Genomic DNA, 17792 nt, shown 5'->3' on the forward strand with positions numbered 1-17792 from the left:
ATAGTATAATTACGAATATCAATTATTTCATATTTTAATTTATTCATTGATTTGAAAATAAATTGAACATTTTTAATGAATACCAGAAATTCATAGGCATAATCCCGACATACAATAAGTAATAATGAAACTCTCAAATGAACCAAACAGTCCAATAATATAATATAAAACACGAAATTCCAATCCGCGATATATCAAATTACCAGCTAAAAACAATAAAATTAATAAATGTTTCAGTGAACGTCACATACTTCGTTTTGACTGGTGTGTACTCCTCATTGAAATCGTCCGAGTTTTGTTTATTTACTGGCAACACGGTAACAAACCCGTAATTATAAATCAGTTTCATTTCAACCGCCCCCTCGAGCTAGCGTCGTCGCAAACATCCACAAAATGGGGCTGCTGCACAAATGTATTTTATGTGTGCTGTTGTATGATTGGCATCAAAAACTGTGAGTATCAACTAAGTAAATATATTAAAAGCACCTGTATAATAAATATTCAACGCAAATTAGGTCAGCTTTAATTGTTATGTTTAAAACCAAATTGTATTGTAGTTACATACATTTAAATAATTAATATTTAAATCGAAGATGCTATGTTTGAGGTATTTATCCGTGTTTTCGTTCTCAGAAGAACATTTAATGTTTCGGCAAAGTTTCGTCAAAATCTCATTTGGCATCTTCAAGTCTCGATTATATATTATATATTATATATTATATATTATATATTATATATTATATATTATATATTATATATTATATATTATATATTATATATTATATATTATATATTATATATTATATATTATATATTATATATTATATATTATATATTATATATTATATATTATATATTATATATTATATATTATATATTATATATTATATATTATATATTATATATTATATATTATATATTATATATTATATATTATATATATATTATATATATATATATATATATATATATATATATATATATAACAAAAGAAGCTCAGAAAAAGGCGCTAGAAGAAACACTCCTATTGTGTTATTGTACTAAAAGCATCTTTTATTCCAAAAACTTTTAAAAGCAGAGTTAGAAAGTATCATTTAACAACGACCGAATTGTTATTTTCAAATTGTATAAAATCAAAACCAAGTTACACCGATAATGAAAATATACTTACGCACTACTGGAGTTGATAAAATAGTGTTCTTCATTTTATTATATGTTTGTTACATAATAGAATACATACAAAAAACAACTAGTGAATCATATTGAAATAAGAATAGTGTATTGTATTCTATTGTAACGAAAATCGACCTGAATCCCATGTGTATTTTGTTCGGTATTTGATGGCTTCTCGGGTAAACATAAAAAGTAGGTAAGAACCCGAAAGTAATTTTCTTTCGGTTTGATTTGCCGTTTCTTTAATTTTTTACCCGAGTAAATTTGAATAAATTCATGATAAAAAGAAGTAACATAGTCATTAACATACATATATAAAAGATAATATTTACTTGAGCATAGTATTTAAATGCGCATAAAGGTAATTGACAAAGAGTAAATTGTGAACAAATTCTAAAGTTTTGTTCAACTATGAAGTACATATCATTATTGTTACTTATTGTTAGTATTATTAACAGGTGAGTTATACTTGATTTTTCTTTAATATGTATATTCTTACAGGAATGCTAAGACCTGATATTTCTAAATTAATAATGTTACCAGATTTTCTTTACAATTGCGTATTTAACGTTATGCTTTTTATTTTATGTAAATTTAATATTAAACTGTTATTAGTAACAAAATTCCATTTATTGTTTTTGCAATTTCGTAGAATAAATATAATGAAATAAATACATTGCTTACAATTCTCAAATATTTAGAAATTACATCGCGATAAATCCTTATTACAAAATGGGAAATTTTTGTCAACAATAACCTTTCACAACATATATTATATTGTAATGAAAATACTTATAACAATATGACAAAATTAACTTTTTGTGCAACATTAATTAAAAACAAGAAAATTTAATGTAATTTATTTTCGTAGTGAGCAAGGGTTGAAACTATCAGGAAAGCCGTTAAAAATATATTGGAATGTCCCAACTTTTCAATGTGATCCATTTAAGCTCAATTTTTCTCGGTTGCTAAATAAATATGGAATCATTCAAAATGAAAATGCCAGATTTCGCGGTGAGAAATTAGTCATTATGTATGATCCAGGAAGCTTCCCTGCCATATTAGAAAAAGGAAATGAAACATTCTTAAGGTAACACAAGAAAAGAACGTTTATTTAATCATAATTACTTAATATTTAATGCTTTTCAATCAAGTATAATATATTGACAAAGTTTCGAAGTTACTGTTACTTAAATCGTAAATTAGTTAGTGGATAATTGACATTTCCGGATTTCTTCTGCAACTAAATATACTAGAATAATATAAATATACTATACATATATGGCAAAAAAGAAAATAAATGTTTTTTTTAGAAATGGGGGTGTACCACAGGAAGGAAATTTAACAGAACACTTGAATATATTTAGAGATATTCTAGACCAGTTAATACCAAACAGAAATTTCTCAGGTATGTAGTATACATCTACCATAAAGTTTATCAAGGTTTAATTCATTCATAATTTTACTATCGGTAATATATAATGCTCATATTACTCATAGTGATTTTTTATTATAGGACTTGCTATTATCGACTTTGAAAGCTGGAGACCTGTTTACCGTCAAAATTTTGGTAAACTTACTCTATATAAAACTTTATCTGAAGACATTGAACGCCAAAAACATCCAACCTGGCCTAATGCTTGGATAAAGAAAGAAGCTACAAAACGCTTTGAGGACTCTTCTAGAAAATTTATGGAAGAAACACTCAGGGTGGCTAAAGAATTACGCCCTCATGCGTCTTGGGGCTATTATGCTTACCCATATTGTTACAACTTAGCACCAAATAGTATGCAACGTCAATGTTCTAAGCAAGTCAAACAAGAAAACGATAAAATTGTTTGGTTATTTAGTACATCGGACAATATGTATCCTTCAGTTTATTTACAAGAAAGCCATACGACTGAGCAATCAGTTCAAAAAATTGAAGGTCGGTTAGACGAAGCTATTAGAATTCGGAAAAATATTAAGAGAAACAAGAACATATATGTTTACTATTGGTACAAATATCAAGATTCTAATAATTTCTTATCTCAGGTAAAAATTACATATAGTAGATACACTTGACAGCAAATATTAAAATAGATTGGTAGGAAAGTAATTCAGTAACTATTACTTTAAACAATTTCAATGAAAGTTACTTTCTCGCCAATCCTGACAATATCCGACTTGCTAGGAATAAAAACTTTTATTATCATTTTTCATCAATCTCGGTATTATCAAAAAAATGTATTGAACCTTTAATGCTACAATTTTTTTTTAGCAAAACCTTTTTGCAACCCTTACAGTGTTAGCCAGTTATGAAATCGAAGGTGTGGTTATGTGGGGTGCTAGCGCTGATGTGAATTCTAAAACCAACTGCCTAAAATTATATGATTATGTGGATAATGTTCTGGGACCCATGATTTACCGAGTATAAAGACGACTGTATTTCAAGCAGTTCCATTAAATATTTCTTTTACAACTGACTTTAATTTTGTGGCCTATAACAAAAATTGAATAAAATCTTAACAAAACACACTAAGTGATTCTGTTATGTTATTACATCGACCAGCCACGTTTTAATGCAAGACTGATCTATATTTTACGTCATTAAATTTTACAATAAAGTTAATTTTTTAACTATTAGAACAACAAACTTAATAGAAATTTTACAAAGAAAGAATAATTAGTACAACCTTCCCCATCCTTCTAGCAAGATATTTATACTGATATCAATTTTGGATGTATCCATTCATCTACGCATTATAGCACCTATTTGATTGACGAGACAAGCGATAATTTAAAAAACCAAGTGTGATAAATACGCCAAGTGGACGAGAATTCTCCATTCGATTTTCAGTACATTCGACTTTTTTGGTTTCAATTGCAATATCGATCATTGATCTATCGGTGATATCTAATCCCTAATTTTTACAATAGTAGTTTCAGCCTTGTGGATTCTCACACATAGTCTCCTACCATTTATTCATCAACATTTCTAGATAATGACCCAATTAATGTTTGAAATGTGTTGTCTTTGAACTTTATACTTATCGAGAATATTTTTTTTAATTGTAAAGTCAAAATCACCACTTAAACAGTTGAATTAAAATTTATTAACTAGGATATAATGAAGCAACATCATTAGTTTTCACAAGTATTTTATAATATAGACATTTAAATTAAAATCCACCATGAAAAATAATAAATCTCAAATTAAATATTGTTCTTTTCGAATTAAACTTCCAATTTTCATAGTGTATAAGCAATGAATGGACTAATAATAACAGATAAAACAGTACTTGTAGCAGAAATGTCAAAAACCAACAAATATTTAAAGACCATCATTAAGCATTTAAAAAATCAGTTCTCGATATTAAATTAATATAAAATGGCAACAAACCAAATAAAATTCTTTATAAATTAAAAAATATAAATATGGTATTTGTTAAATGTGTTTAAAAACAAATGTTTTATTTCAAGCTGAAGCTTCTATTTGTAATACATTTGAATATTTATCAAAAATTGTAATTAGTTATTTTATTTATTATAATTTTATTTATAATAAAATACAATATTTCTAGGTCATATTTTTATTAAAATGAAATAAAATGATATTGTATTGTCATAAGAAAAATAATTATGATTGAAAAGTTCATATATTAAATATTCGCAAACAAAACTATGTATCACAAGGCTTACAATTGTAGCAAACTACAATAAATCATAATCAAGAGAAATGTAAAAAGTTCCAGAAAGGTTAATTGAAACTACAAACATCAAATTTAACTTATTTCCAATATATCACAAATCAGAAAACCAATTTAAAGAAAATTGAAAAACTATAAAGCATTACCTTTCTGAAAGAGAAAGTCTTATCAAACTGAAATTATATTTTTTTTATAAGTATTTTTGTACTTTATTAGTGGTACATTAGCCCTTAAATATAAATAAATAGGGCATAAAAGCATTTCAACTAATAGCGACTCTCTAATTGGATTTACTCTAAAACTAATTGGAAATAAGTTAGGAATTGAACTAAAATTTGCCTAACAAGAAATTAATTAAAATACTATCGACTAAGATTTGCCAAATAAATATGCTTTAGATCTGTCTTTGGGGCATTTTCAAATAAGGCAGCACGATTTTGTCCCTCGCCTTTCTTCACCCAGTGACCGTAAACACGGAAAGCACAGCCATCCACAATCTAAATAAAAATAACTTAATAAATAATAATACGAAAAATAATAAGAATAACTATTAATATCAAAAATCATAATAACACAAACCTTCCTGAGTAATTTTATCCTATATGGATCAGTTCTGGCAGTGTCAACAGACAATGGTTCCGGTGTAAATCTTAAACGCTGAATTCTAACCATTGCTCTTACAAACAAAATGGCCATTTTGAATTTTCTTCTGGCATTAAATTTGCTAGTTTGTAATTTCTAGAATATAAAAATTAACCTAGTAAATATGAAAGAGTACAAAATAAACAAAAATAAAATCAAATACTAACACTGTTAAAAATGAAATGCTTATTTCATTGAATACAAACGGTTAATTAAAGGAAATAACCTTAGCGCTTTCAAAAAGCTACACACAAAACCATAAAAATCAGATATACCTAGAACTTGTATTCAAATAAAATAATTTTATGAAATAAAGCTTTTGTTGGGAGTTTATAGAATATCTAATGGTATTTCTGATAATCATATAATTTATTTCTAATAGTTAGCTTGTTCACAACTAATAAATAGCAGTATTAATGCAGAAAAACTGCAATAAACTGATGGGTAAGTGTATAAGAGTGCAAGCCCATTTCAAAATAGATTTACCAGGGCTATTTCGGAAATAATCGTCATCCTACGGGAATTCTTGCGAAGTGAATGTCTCAGTGTCGATATATCCTGGTCCCACAATTGCTACGATGGTTAAACACATAAAGCGAGCATTATTTACTAACATGAATCTTAAATCCAGGTGTAGAAAGTGACCAATATTTTCCTGACATATATAATTAATTAATATATAAAAATATGATTCTCATGTAATCATTTTCAATATTCTACAAAAACTTCATGATTGATATGCATATTAATGATTATATTTTTATTTTATTATTTTAATATTCTTAAAATTAAATTATAAAACATACATAGTATATGAAACAATTATTTGCCTAGGAAATTAATACTTGTCACTTTACAGAACCCAATTATTGGCACATATAAATGGAAATATATCTTCCAACTTACAACACTTCCAATTTCTTTAATCTGAATTGTATCAAAATCCAATTTCTAAACACATTAGCCTAATGTTAAACTCCACTTAACAAAAATTTAATTTATATTTAGTTTTTATAATTAAAGATAATATAATAACACAATACTAACCACAGATTGGAAAAATTCATGCTGTAAGGCTTCTTCTATACTGATTCTTTGTTTTGGATCAACAACCAGCAATTTCCTTATAAGATCTTTTGGTGACTCTTGAAAAGAAACAAACGAGTTAAAAAATAGATATTAAACTATTTTGATTTATAAAAATATGAGAACTAGATTAAGATATAAAATTAAATATAAAATTGCACATAATATTCCATAATTTATATATATATATATATATATATATATATATATATATTGAAATTCCATATTGAAGGGATAATACTAACCTGATATATCTGTCCATTCTGGTGAAGAAAATGAATATTTCCCTTCCATGATATTGCGCAGCATTACCATTTGTTTTCTATGCCAAAATGGAGGACATCCAACTAATCTATAACATAAAAGTATACTTTAAAATGTTCTGTATTCAATTCCAAATAACTTAATTATTACTAAATTCAACATCAAATTAAAACAAAATTAACAACATAATGTCTACTGTTAATTAGTAAGGTATTAAAAAATTGATTAGAAAAACATGAATCTGAAGCACACATTTATACTTACAATGTATACATAATTACCCCACAGGCCCATCTAAAAATTATATAATATATATAGTCCATAATAATACTATAATTTTATACCTACATATCTACTTCAAAAGAATAACCAGGGGCATCTTCAAACATGTTCGTTTTTAAAGTTTCTGGAGCTAAGTACCCTGGAGTTCCACACAAATCTGAAAATTAAAGTTTTATTAAATATTGATGCATTGTCAAGAATATTTACCATGTAGAAGTTCCCCTTTTTCCAATTTTTTAGCAAAGCCAAAATCTGTAATTTTCACATTTAAGTTATCATCTAGTAGGATATTTTCAGGTTTCAGATCTCTAAAAATTAAACCTTTAAATTATAACCAATAACAAATAATATATAACTAACCTATGGACAACTCCTCTAGAATGTATATGTTGTACACCCTCAAACACCTGTTTCATAATATATCTGGTCTTTTTTTCACTCAGTGTAACCACAGAAGTCAAGTAATCAAATAATTCACCATGTTTGCATAGTTCAAAAACCAAGAAAATAAATGTTGATGATTCAAAAACATCTTGCAATTCAACTAAAAATGTTAAAAATTATAAAATAATTATGTGTTATAGGGCATAATCTTACTAATATAAGGATGTCCAACAACAGTTCTCAAAATATTTACTTCTTGTTTTGTCCCTTCTAATGTAGCATCATCATTACTTAAATCAATTATTTTAGCAGCATACTCCCTACCAGTTTCTTTTTCAATACATCTTCGAACCGTAGAGGAAATACCTCTATGAAATCAATAGACATTTTACACATATTAGAGGCAAATATAGGTTAAAATATAGTAACTATTTAAAAAATTATATATTGATAGTAATTATTTCCATTACCTTCCAAGTAATTCCTTAGGTTCATATTTAGCATAAAATTCTTTGGCAGCATCTTTGTCTGGTAATTTATCATACTCTTCTTCTCTGGCCATGGTTTTGCGGAGTTTGGAAATCGTGTCTTTGTATGCTGAACGTCCGAAATGCCTAAAAATAACTTCTCAACTCTCAATAACTTTTAGAGGTTAACTTTTTCATTGACCAAATGGGAATTGAATTGTTGCGCTTTGATCATATTGCGTCGACAACATACATCATCTTATTAGTTTAATTTAACGAAGGCAATTAATTGCCAACGAATAGCTGCCTCTCTGCTGGTTCCCGTCTTTGTTACAAAAAGTATGACAGAATTAACACAATATCCTAACCTAGTATAATAAGAAAAATCTGTCAATATAACACAAGGAAAACTGAATAACAAAAAACAAAACTATTAAAATTTGTTAGCTATTGACCCCTAGTGCCATCCTCATAGTGTTTTATAATTTAATTTTAAATAACTGCTTTTAGGTTCTCGCACAGTTTGTTAACTGTTTATTTGGTCATCTAATTTAGGTACGTAAATAGTAGGTAATAGGTAGGTAATATTAGTGTAAAGATATGGTACTAAAATCACAGAGAACTAAAATTGAGCATTTTATAATATATAGTTTGTTTATTGCATTTAGTGTTTGAACAATTTGAATATGTTTTTTTGAAAATAATTATTATATATAGACATGACATGTAGAAAATCACTTCTGTGATCTAAAATCACTAAAATGTATATCTGTCGATTAATCTGATAGTCATATATATATATATATATATATATATATATATATATATATATATATATATATATATATATATATATATATATATATATATATATATATATATGGCCTGGTTACTGGCGTGACTAAAATCAATTTCCTTGTTGGATTTTACACTCTTGTCTTATCTGATTCGGAAGTCTGGGGTATCGGAATTTATATTTCTATCTGATGTTCAATATATTGATTCACTAGTAGATAAATATGTTTTTATAGCCCTGATTGCTTTAACTAATTCTTTGCCCTATGATGTTATCAATCTGAATACCCACATTCGATGTTTAGCGTTGTAATATTCTCCGTCAATACATTGATTACTCAATGTGTTAAAGAAACCCTGTATATATACCTGAAATATTACGACTCTTTTCTATTATAAGGGTTTTGTTTACGTTGATAGGATTAGGTCCGGCATCCCAGTTTAGATTGCACGTAAATATGATGGCCGACCTTATGTAATCACAAAAGTCATGGCATCTCGAATATATTATTCTTTATGACACGGGCTACCAGCTTATAATGATGAAGAAATATGTGCGGTATCGATGTTCGTATCAGTTGTTCTACCTACGTTACCGATGATCATCAGATAAATATATGTAGCCTGTAGAATGAAGCTTCAATTTTCAATTTTTGCATACATATCAATAATGTATTGATAAAAAAGCTGGATAAAAAACCGGTTTAACTGTTTAGGGGGAGTATATATTTTATTGAGTATATGTGTATGTATATAAATAATAATAAATAAAACCAAGATTTATATAAATGATGCCTATTTAATATATAAAGCTACATTTATTCTACTTTTACACCATCTCCCCCCAACCTTGTGCATATAACTCCAAAATCTAGTTCTTTTAATTTCTGTATTACTTCTCCCGCATCATAACCTGCTGGTAATAGTGCAATTGCAAATCCACCTCCACCAGCTCCTGTTAATTTTCCTTTTATTCTAAAATAGATAAATAAAAAGATTACCTGATTAAACTGATATCAATAAGCCAATAAATACCAACCCATGTTTTTCTAGAACCATGACTACCTCTTCTAATTTTTGATGCGACACACCTAATGCACACAGAAGGCCATGATTCATCTGTACTAACGTTTCTAAATCATGTAAATAATTTAGCCGATTAGCGCTGCTACAGTTATCAATTTTTGTAATAGTGTCTGCGGCACGATTTGTTAAATCTTCCATTGCTTCTAATATGTGATTAACCAGAGCAGGAAATATTTCCCGACGATTAGCTACATGAGCTACCAATTTGGACGTTTCTCTCGAAACGCGAGTGTTAATAAGAAGAACGTCAAATAACGTATTAGAGAGCTTCAAAACAGTGGGCTTCTCATTTTTGCGAAATTTGACTATGTTACCATAGGTACAAATAGTATTATCCAGACCTAAAATAACATTGGTTTTAGTACACATTTGTTTAAAAGATAAAGAAAAAAAAGTAAACAAACAGGTTCATTCATTTATAATTAAAAAATATTGAAATATACTGGGAATATTGAAACTAATACTGTAATAGTACATTAGCATTATTGTTTATGATACCACAAATATAACATTTAAAAAAATATTAGAAATTTTAATTAGAATTAGGAAATTTACTAAAAAAATATATTATAAAAATTTTATAGATTTAATAATTGGTGTAAAAAGTATTTTTTTAAATAGATGGTTTATTACTTGCTGATTAGGTTTACCTGATGGCATTCCATGAAAGGTTTTTTCTCCTGAATAAGCCCAATTAGATATGTTTTCAAGTTGTCTTTGACTAAACGTTTTTTTATGTTGAATTTCCTGTTTCGTCCAAGAAAAAAATTTAAATCCATTACGTGAAACATTATTCAGGTCAACGGATCTCAGCTTTAAGTATTGTATGATTGTAGCTACCACTAAAATTTAATATTTAGGTCAGTTTCAGGTGAAATCCATATGTAATGCCAATTAAAATATATTTTTTAATATTTTTAATCCTAGTATGTTATATTTAAGTTTCCAAAAACCCTTATTTTTATCCCTATAATACTTACAAGCAACACAAAAACTAGCAGAACTTCCGGTGCCAGCCCCCATCTCTAAATCTGTTTCCACATAAATACATAAGGGGTTTAGTTTTACATTTGTAGATGATATAATGCCAGAAAGGAAATAGAACAAAACCTTTAGAGCATTTACTCCTGGGTTATTATGTCCATTAGTTATTGATTTAAAAATCGAGTGAAGAGCTTGATTTATTGATGTTATCTGAACATTGTAATCAATTAGGTTAGGACATTCCCAATTATAAGTTGAAATGTCCACGTTAAGAACAGGTGATTTTTCTAGCAAATATTTTTCGAGAACCTTTAATAAAATGAATATTAAATAATTACTTGCACATAATCATTAAAAATGTCATAGAACAATGAATTTTAAAATTTAGGAAGAAAAAATAATGAAATTTATCTTTAAAAAAATTAGATATTTGTTTAGTTAACTTGTTGAAATTTACAGATAAAAATACAATTTACTATAAAAATTATGTCAGTAACTGTTTAGCAGATAGTTCCTCCTAAATAGCAATAATAATATTATAACATAATTGCAATGAAAAAAAAAATTGCTAGTAAAATTTAAATTTTAATACTAAGAATTATCTTCATTTAAGTAATACATACTTGTATGCTAAAAACATATTCCAAACCTAGTGAAGGAATTTTAAAATGAAATTTATCAGGTGTATCTATTTCTACTAAATGTATCCTAGTTCTAAGTTCTAAACTACCAGCAATAGCCAACTTTCCATAAACAACAGAATGTTCTCCATGAAGAATAACTTTTCCTGGCGCTGAGACAGTAAACTCAATACCTAAAAATTGTTACATAAAATACATTATGAAACTCACATTAATATATCATTACCATTTGGAGGTTTATTACAACAAAATTCCTTACTAGATAATCCTAACATAATTTACTGTTTCTCAGCCCACTGCTCTGGTGTAAATGTTTGTTGTGAAAAAGCGTGTATTCTTTTCAGCTCTTCTTGTAGAATATTATTAACTAACCTAGAATAATATCATTTATTATTATTTAAATAAATGATATTGCTATTGGATGGTTTATTCTAATAAATTAAAATAAATTATTCCTTAATAATATAGACTAAAATTTAATTACTGTATTTTATTAAAAAATAAACTTAAAATACAGTTAAAATCCATATTTATAAATTCTCTTTATTAGTGTCTCAATTTCTGAATCTGAAGACTGATACAAGATTAAATAGTTAAGATCTTATCTTAACATTTAATTGTATTAACATCATAATGACTTATTTAGGTAGAAAAATACATACTTCTTATGTAATGACATATATAAGTATATAGAAAATTATTCAATATTTTCAAGATTTAAATAAAAAGACAAACTTAAGTTATAACTACATGGAGGAATGGACTACACAACAAATATGAAAACTTTTCCTAACGTTTTCAAATGTTAACATTAACTCCTATGAAACTTACCGGTGTCTTTGTAACAGCGGTTTCCCCTTAAACTTTTCAGATACTACCAGACAAGAAAATTTTTCACCACAACCATCAGAATGATCTATGACCTCCTAAACAAAAGAATACATACAATAAAAGTAACAAATATAAACTTCCATATTTAGAAAATAGGCGTCTAAACTTATTTCTTAAAATATTCAATTGTTACTAGATGCTATTGAATATTTGCTAATAAACATTACTCAGAAAATTATATTCAGTTCAGAGTAAGTTTAATTGTTCAACATATTCGTTAGTTCCGTCGCAATATTACAAACTTTTGTAAAAAGTGGCAATGGTCAATAATTAAAATTCTATATAACATTATAACCAGTTATTTTATTAAATTTTTGTTACAATATTAAGTAATTAAATGTATAAATAACACTATCTAGACTAAGTAAAAATGTATTTATATAAACATGTTATGATACATACACGTTTGTTGCTAATAACACTACAGATACCCTGTGCTATGACATTTTCACTTTAACATACCTAATGTCATCAAATTCTTGTGGTATACTTATTTGTTTTATGTTAAAATATACAAAAAATCCTAAGAAATGTATGCATGAGTAAACTGAAATCAACAAAGGAAATATATCTGGATATTTTCTTGGTGGTTCAAATATTAATGTTACTATAAAAAGCACAAGGGCACCTACTAAGGAAAATATCATAATTATATGAAAAAATAAAGCATATACAGCTTCTTTATTTTGAGAAAAGCGATGATACATCAGCATTACTTTTTTTCTAAGTATTATTTTCTTCTTCAAATCAACATTAAACAAAATATTGAAAATTTTATGATAATACTCAAATAAACCCCTGTTCATATTCCAGGAATTTTTTAATGTGTGTTCTATGCAAATTTTCATTGTTACTATATAAAAAGTAGTTAACGAAATTAATGCCACTGATAAATTATCCTTGATCAACAAAGGCACCATGCTAAATATTGAAATGAAAAGAAACCAAAAACACGCAAATGGAGAATATGGAAAATACAATAAAACAGGTACTGCTACAAGAAGGATACTCTTCTCATGTACTTGAAAACTAAAAAGGAAGAAGGCCAATGAAGAATTTATTACTGCTAACACAAATTTTCTACTATTTGGCCTCAAGAATAGGTCAGCACAAGATGGTAGGACAGCACATACAGTGGTAAATAAACATATTCGCATCATTTGGTAATTGTCAAAATAACTTTTAAATTTATAGATAATATTTAAGGTACACCACATATTTGAAACTTTATCCTCAAAAACGCCTCGAGCAATAGGAAATTGTCTTTTTAAAACATGCAACAGTATATTAAAATCAAACAGAAATGGTAACCAAATGATAATAAAAATAATAATTACTGTTATACCTATTTTTGCTAATTTTAAGAATCCCCAAAGAGCATTCTGCCCAGGTTTTGGTACACATGTGCTTAAAAGATAAAGAAAAAATGGTAGTGAATGATATAGTTCCATTTGTTTATAATTCAAGCATAAGCAAAAAAAAAGACATGTTAAAATATCTTTTTTATGCAATAAAGATATAGTAGCAAAAATGAAAAGACCTAAAGATATTGAATTGTACTGAAAATGACCATGGTCAATCAAAATAATTCCTGGATAAAGTAATGCTGAGATCACCAATAATGATGAATCCCTTATAATAAGTTTTAAGCTATGTTGAGATTTTTGTCTAGCACTACTTATGTCACTATCCTGTCCATTCCCTAATTTGATGCAAGTATAATAATATAATATTATGCTTGGTATAAAAATCATTACATCACTAAACAATACAGTATATCTCATAAATAACTTATGGGTTAAACTTTCATATCCTCTGGAATCATGCAGCTTAGTGAAGTTTTCATTAATAAAACCAGCTACTTTTCCACATAAATACATATGATAAGCTGTTAATGGTGGATAATCTAATCCCCAGTAATTCAAATTATTGTCTGTTGAATTTAGGTACCATTCTTTAATTGGCAAATTAGTAGTAACTTCCATCCAATGCCTTTGAGCTTCATAATCCCCATATATTGGGGGGGTTCCTTCTCCTGAATAAGGATGCAGACTTGTACAACACCGCAACAAAATAGCAACAATAGTGCTAAATATCACTAACCATATCTCACTACTGATTTTACAATACATAAGCATGGTGCATATTTTTTAGTAACTTAATTACTAGAGAAAGGATAATTAGGTAATTATCTTATTAATATATATAACACACACGAATTATTGGCACTAATATAGTATAACGGACGGAATAACATTAAGTAAATTTGATCGATTAAAGGGTTAGTTTTTTTGACAGTTATAAAGTACCAAATCTTATCGTACTTACTACATGAGTTGCTTCAAGTTCTTTTTGTAACTTATTCTTGATATGTTCTTCAGTAATGGGCATAATTTTACAGTTAATAAACCGTCCTACTTTTAAAACAAACGGAATGACTTCTAAACATTTCTTGGACTGACGTATTAATAATGCCATTTAAAAATCTTAATATTCCACCATATGTATTAATCTCGAATAGGAACAGGATCTAAAACGTGCTCTTATCTAATACCAGAGTATATTTAAATATTTTATTGAGGCTTTGGTAATTATTTTAGTTTTTACAAAACATATGTTTAATTGTATAACCACTATCGTTTTGAAACTATTGTCTGCAACCATATATAAAAAATATATATGGCAGCATTTCAGTGGAGGACTTTGTTGTTAACCTTTACTTATATTATTTTTAGAGGGAAATTTATAAAACAATATTCAAAATGCAAGCTTCTGAAATAGTTGAGAAAATGGATATAGATTCGGGTTTTTCTAGTAACTCAAAATGTAAAGAAGAGTCTACTAAAAAACATAACAATCTTCCTTGGTTTGTGTTAAAAAATTGTGCTTTACTATTTCGATATTTCATAATTCCATATTTTAGGATAGAAAAATATCGGCCTCAATCATTTGAAGAAATTATGGGTAATGAAGAAACCACAACTCGTTTATCAATATTTGCAAAAGAAGGCAATGTACCTAACATTATTATTGCGGTACTATTAAGATACACTATTTCATATTTTTAAATATTAATATGAAACTAATATAGGGTCCACCAGGAGTTGGAAAGACAACTACCATTCTCTGTTTGGCTAGAATATTATTAGGACAAGCATTTAAAGAAGCTGTCCTTGAGCTAAATGCTTCAAATGATAGGGGTATTGATGTAGTAAGAAATAAAGTAAAAATGTTTGCCCAACAAAAAGTGACTTTACCACCAGGGAGGCATAAAATAATAATCTTGGATGAAGTAGATAGGTAAGAATATTATACCTGTAATTTAAATTTTTGTAAAATAATTTTTTAAACTGTTTGTAGTATGACTGAAGGTGCCCAACAAGCTCTTCGGCGAACAATGGAAATTTATAGCAATACCACTCGTTTTGCATTGGCTTGTAATTACAGTGAAAAAATTATTGAGCCTATTCAATCACGTTGTGCTATAATAAGATATACCAAGTTATCTGATGCACAAGTTTTAGCTAGAGTTATGCAAATATGTGAAAAGGAAAATGTTAGTATCATAGTATATGAAATGACAATATTAGTTTAAATTCCATTATTTGTTAATTGCATCTATTTAAAAAATACGAGTTTATTCGAAAGACATGTGTTGTGGATTAAAATAGACTGCACTGGATTCCGTTACTGATGGTTGTCTCTGTCATTTATGCTGACTTAGTGTCTGTTTTGTACACAGTTATATTCAGGATTTAGGTGCTAATATATAATGAGATATTTATTTTTAAGGTAAACTATACTGAGGATGGTCTGGAAGCTATTGTCTTTACTGCACAAGGAGATATGAGGCAAGCATTAAATAATCTTCAATCTACTCATAATGGTTTTGAAGTTGTAAATTCAGAAAATGTTTTCAAAGTTTGTGATGAACCTCATCCTATGCTTATTAAAGATATGTTGAAAAGTTGTTCACAAGGAGACATAAGAAAGGCTTATAAAGTAAATTAATAAATTTTCCCCTATTTATATTATTAATTTAATCAATTGTCATTTATAGATAATGGAACATTTTTGGAATCTCGGTTATGCTGCTGAAGATATTATTAAAAATGTATTTAAAGTTTGTAAAAATATGGATATGGAAGAAGCACTAAAATTAGCCTTTATAAAGGTAGTTGTTTCAAATTATATGCATATTATGTTAAAATAATTATTTAAAAAACTATTTTATATATTTTAGGAAATTGGAGTAACTCATAAACGTATAGTGGAAGGCTTAACTACTTTACTCCAAATGTCTGGTCTTCTATCAAGGCTTTGTATGGCAACAAATAGGTTTCAACAAAATTAGCTATATTGACTAGTTACTTAACTCATGTATGTTACTGCTCTTATACTGTTTTGAATCATATGTCATATAGAATATTGTTTTTTTTTTTTAATTAAAATGAATAACAATAATAGTTTTTTATTTGATAAGAAAATAATCTAGTAAGTGAAATTCTAGTTGCGAGACATGTATCGACAATTTTGTTAAGTTTTTATGCTATTTGTTAGTTTGCTTTGTACCATCCAAGAATATATCTATGCTGGACCTACTGCTTAATGTGGCTTTACTTGTTGGCTTTTATGCTTTTGCCTATGGACAATCACAAACATGAATGTTTAACCATTCTGCCCCGATGGCATTCGAACTCGAGACTATTACAGCAATAGAAGAATATTTCTGTCGCCTTGACTATTACAACTACAAAGTTGTTTTTTTCTTGTTTGTTATCTTATAAACTTTGAGATTATAATAAAATCTAAATTGGTAAAATAATATTTCACAATGTTGATCTGCTACTTTTAGAAAATTACAAAAAGTATTTGGAAACATTATGCGAAAAGAATTATTTTGAATTATTAGTCGATTTTTTTCATAATAGAGGTTTTATGGACTGGATATTTTAAGAATTCTAAATGGTTTATTATTAAAAAAAAAATAGGTTTCTAGATATTAGTATCTGATTTAAAATGTGATGAGTGGAAGGGATCACAAGGGGAAGATATATCACGTGTATTTGTTTTCGTTGATTGAAATTTCTAATCCGATAGTGTTGAAGTCACATTATAAAAAATAAGGAATGCCGATGCTAAAACATACCTTGGCACCAAGGGCCATTTCTGTTTTTTTTTTCGGTCATAATTGTAACCATTAGTATTTTGCAGATGATAAACATCTCGATGGCAGGGTTTTTTGGTTTTGGTTTATAGTTCACCAGGAACTTCTTCAATATCAGATACAGGTACCTATTATGAAAGCGTCATTAAATGTGTTATGTTCCGCGACTAGTAAGCCGCTGATAATTTCATTATACCCATGCGCCGATACCCTATCGCCTAGTTGCTTAGAATTTAGAGGA

At 27.6% G+C, this 17792-nt stretch overlaps 5 protein-coding genes across 10 annotated transcripts; 2 read left to right on the forward strand and 3 right to left on the reverse strand.

Moving 5' to 3' along the window:
• Positions 1-284: 284 nt before the first annotated feature.
• Positions 285-3690, forward strand: LOC143193325 (hyaluronidase A). Its single transcript, XM_076399483.1, has 5 exons — positions 285-452; positions 2045-2263; positions 2487-2581; positions 2690-3207; positions 3434-3690. The coding sequence occupies exons 1-5, from the start codon at positions 394-396 to the stop codon at positions 3587-3589; spliced, it is 1047 nt and encodes a 348-aa protein (XP_076255598.1). The 5' UTR covers positions 285-393; the 3' UTR covers positions 3590-3690.
• A 1102-nt stretch (positions 3691-4792) lies between these two features.
• Positions 4793-8540, reverse strand: PhKgamma (Phosphorylase kinase gamma). 3 transcript variants are annotated; one of them, XM_076399478.1, is made up of 11 exons: positions 7991-8535; positions 7734-7888; positions 7497-7680; positions 7344-7444; positions 7203-7293; positions 7119-7148; positions 6836-6942; positions 6552-6649; positions 5991-6077; positions 5442-5600; positions 4793-5359 (listed from the first exon to the last, which is right to left on the reverse strand). In XM_076399478.1, exons 1-11 carry the CDS (start codon positions 8080-8082, stop codon positions 5225-5227), a joined length of 1239 nt encoding a protein of 412 aa, XP_076255593.1. In that variant the 5' UTR covers positions 8083-8535; the 3' UTR covers positions 4793-5224. The 3 variants fall into 3 exon arrangements, with proteins under 3 accessions (XP_076255593.1, XP_076255594.1, XP_076255595.1); XM_076399479.1 differs by lacking the exon at positions 5991-6077 and adding an exon at positions 6411-6455; XM_076399480.1 differs by lacking the exon at positions 5991-6077 and having other exon boundaries at positions 7991-8540.
• Positions 8541-9561: 1021 nt separating this feature from the next.
• Mvk (Mevalonate kinase) lies at positions 9562-12419 on the reverse strand. 2 transcript variants are annotated; one of them, XM_076399476.1, is made up of 7 exons: positions 12325-12419; positions 11720-11865; positions 11476-11666; positions 10849-11161; positions 10519-10710; positions 9822-10209; positions 9562-9757 (listed from the first exon to the last, which is right to left on the reverse strand). In XM_076399476.1, the coding sequence occupies exons 2-7, from the start codon at positions 11766-11768 to the stop codon at positions 9601-9603; spliced, it is 1290 nt and encodes a 429-aa protein (XP_076255591.1). In that variant the 5' UTR covers positions 11769-11865; positions 12325-12419; the 3' UTR covers positions 9562-9600. The 2 variants fall into 2 exon arrangements, with proteins under 2 accessions (XP_076255591.1, XP_076255592.1); XM_076399477.1 differs by lacking the exon at positions 10519-10710.
• Positions 12420-12667: 248 nt separating this feature from the next.
• Positions 12668-14852, reverse strand: gny (ALG6 alpha-1,3-glucosyltransferase garnysstan). 2 transcript variants are annotated; one of them, XM_076399474.1, is made up of 2 exons: positions 14713-14852; positions 12668-14419 (listed from the first exon to the last, which is right to left on the reverse strand). In XM_076399474.1, the coding sequence occupies exon 2, from the start codon at positions 14367-14369 to the stop codon at positions 12822-12824; it is 1548 nt and encodes a 515-aa protein (XP_076255589.1). In that variant the 5' UTR covers positions 14370-14419; positions 14713-14852; the 3' UTR covers positions 12668-12821. The 2 variants fall into 2 exon arrangements, with proteins under 2 accessions (XP_076255589.1, XP_076255588.1); XM_076399473.1 differs by lacking the exon at positions 14713-14852 and having other exon boundaries at positions 12668-14658.
• RfC4 (replication factor C subunit RfC4) lies at positions 14513-16848 on the forward strand. Of its 2 annotated transcripts, none has more exons than XM_076399482.1 (8): positions 14513-14568; positions 15120-15250; positions 15308-15419; positions 15476-15684; positions 15745-15940; positions 16177-16386; positions 16445-16558; positions 16628-16848. In XM_076399482.1, exons 2-8 carry the CDS (start codon positions 15147-15149, stop codon positions 16736-16738), a joined length of 1056 nt encoding a protein of 351 aa, XP_076255597.1. In that variant the 5' UTR covers positions 14513-14568; positions 15120-15146; the 3' UTR covers positions 16739-16848. The 2 variants fall into 2 exon arrangements, with proteins under 2 accessions (XP_076255597.1, XP_076255596.1); XM_076399481.1 differs by lacking the exon at positions 14513-14568 and adding an exon at positions 14831-14971.
• Positions 16849-17792: the final 944 nt, after the last annotated feature.

Source organism: Rhynchophorus ferrugineus, unplaced genomic scaffold (genome assembly GCF_030347505.1).
Source record: "Rhynchophorus ferrugineus isolate W39M unplaced genomic scaffold, kcgeb_rfMv2 rfM3, whole genome shotgun sequence".
NCBI classification, from domain to species: Eukaryota; Metazoa; Arthropoda; class Insecta; order Coleoptera; family Curculionidae; genus Rhynchophorus; species Rhynchophorus ferrugineus.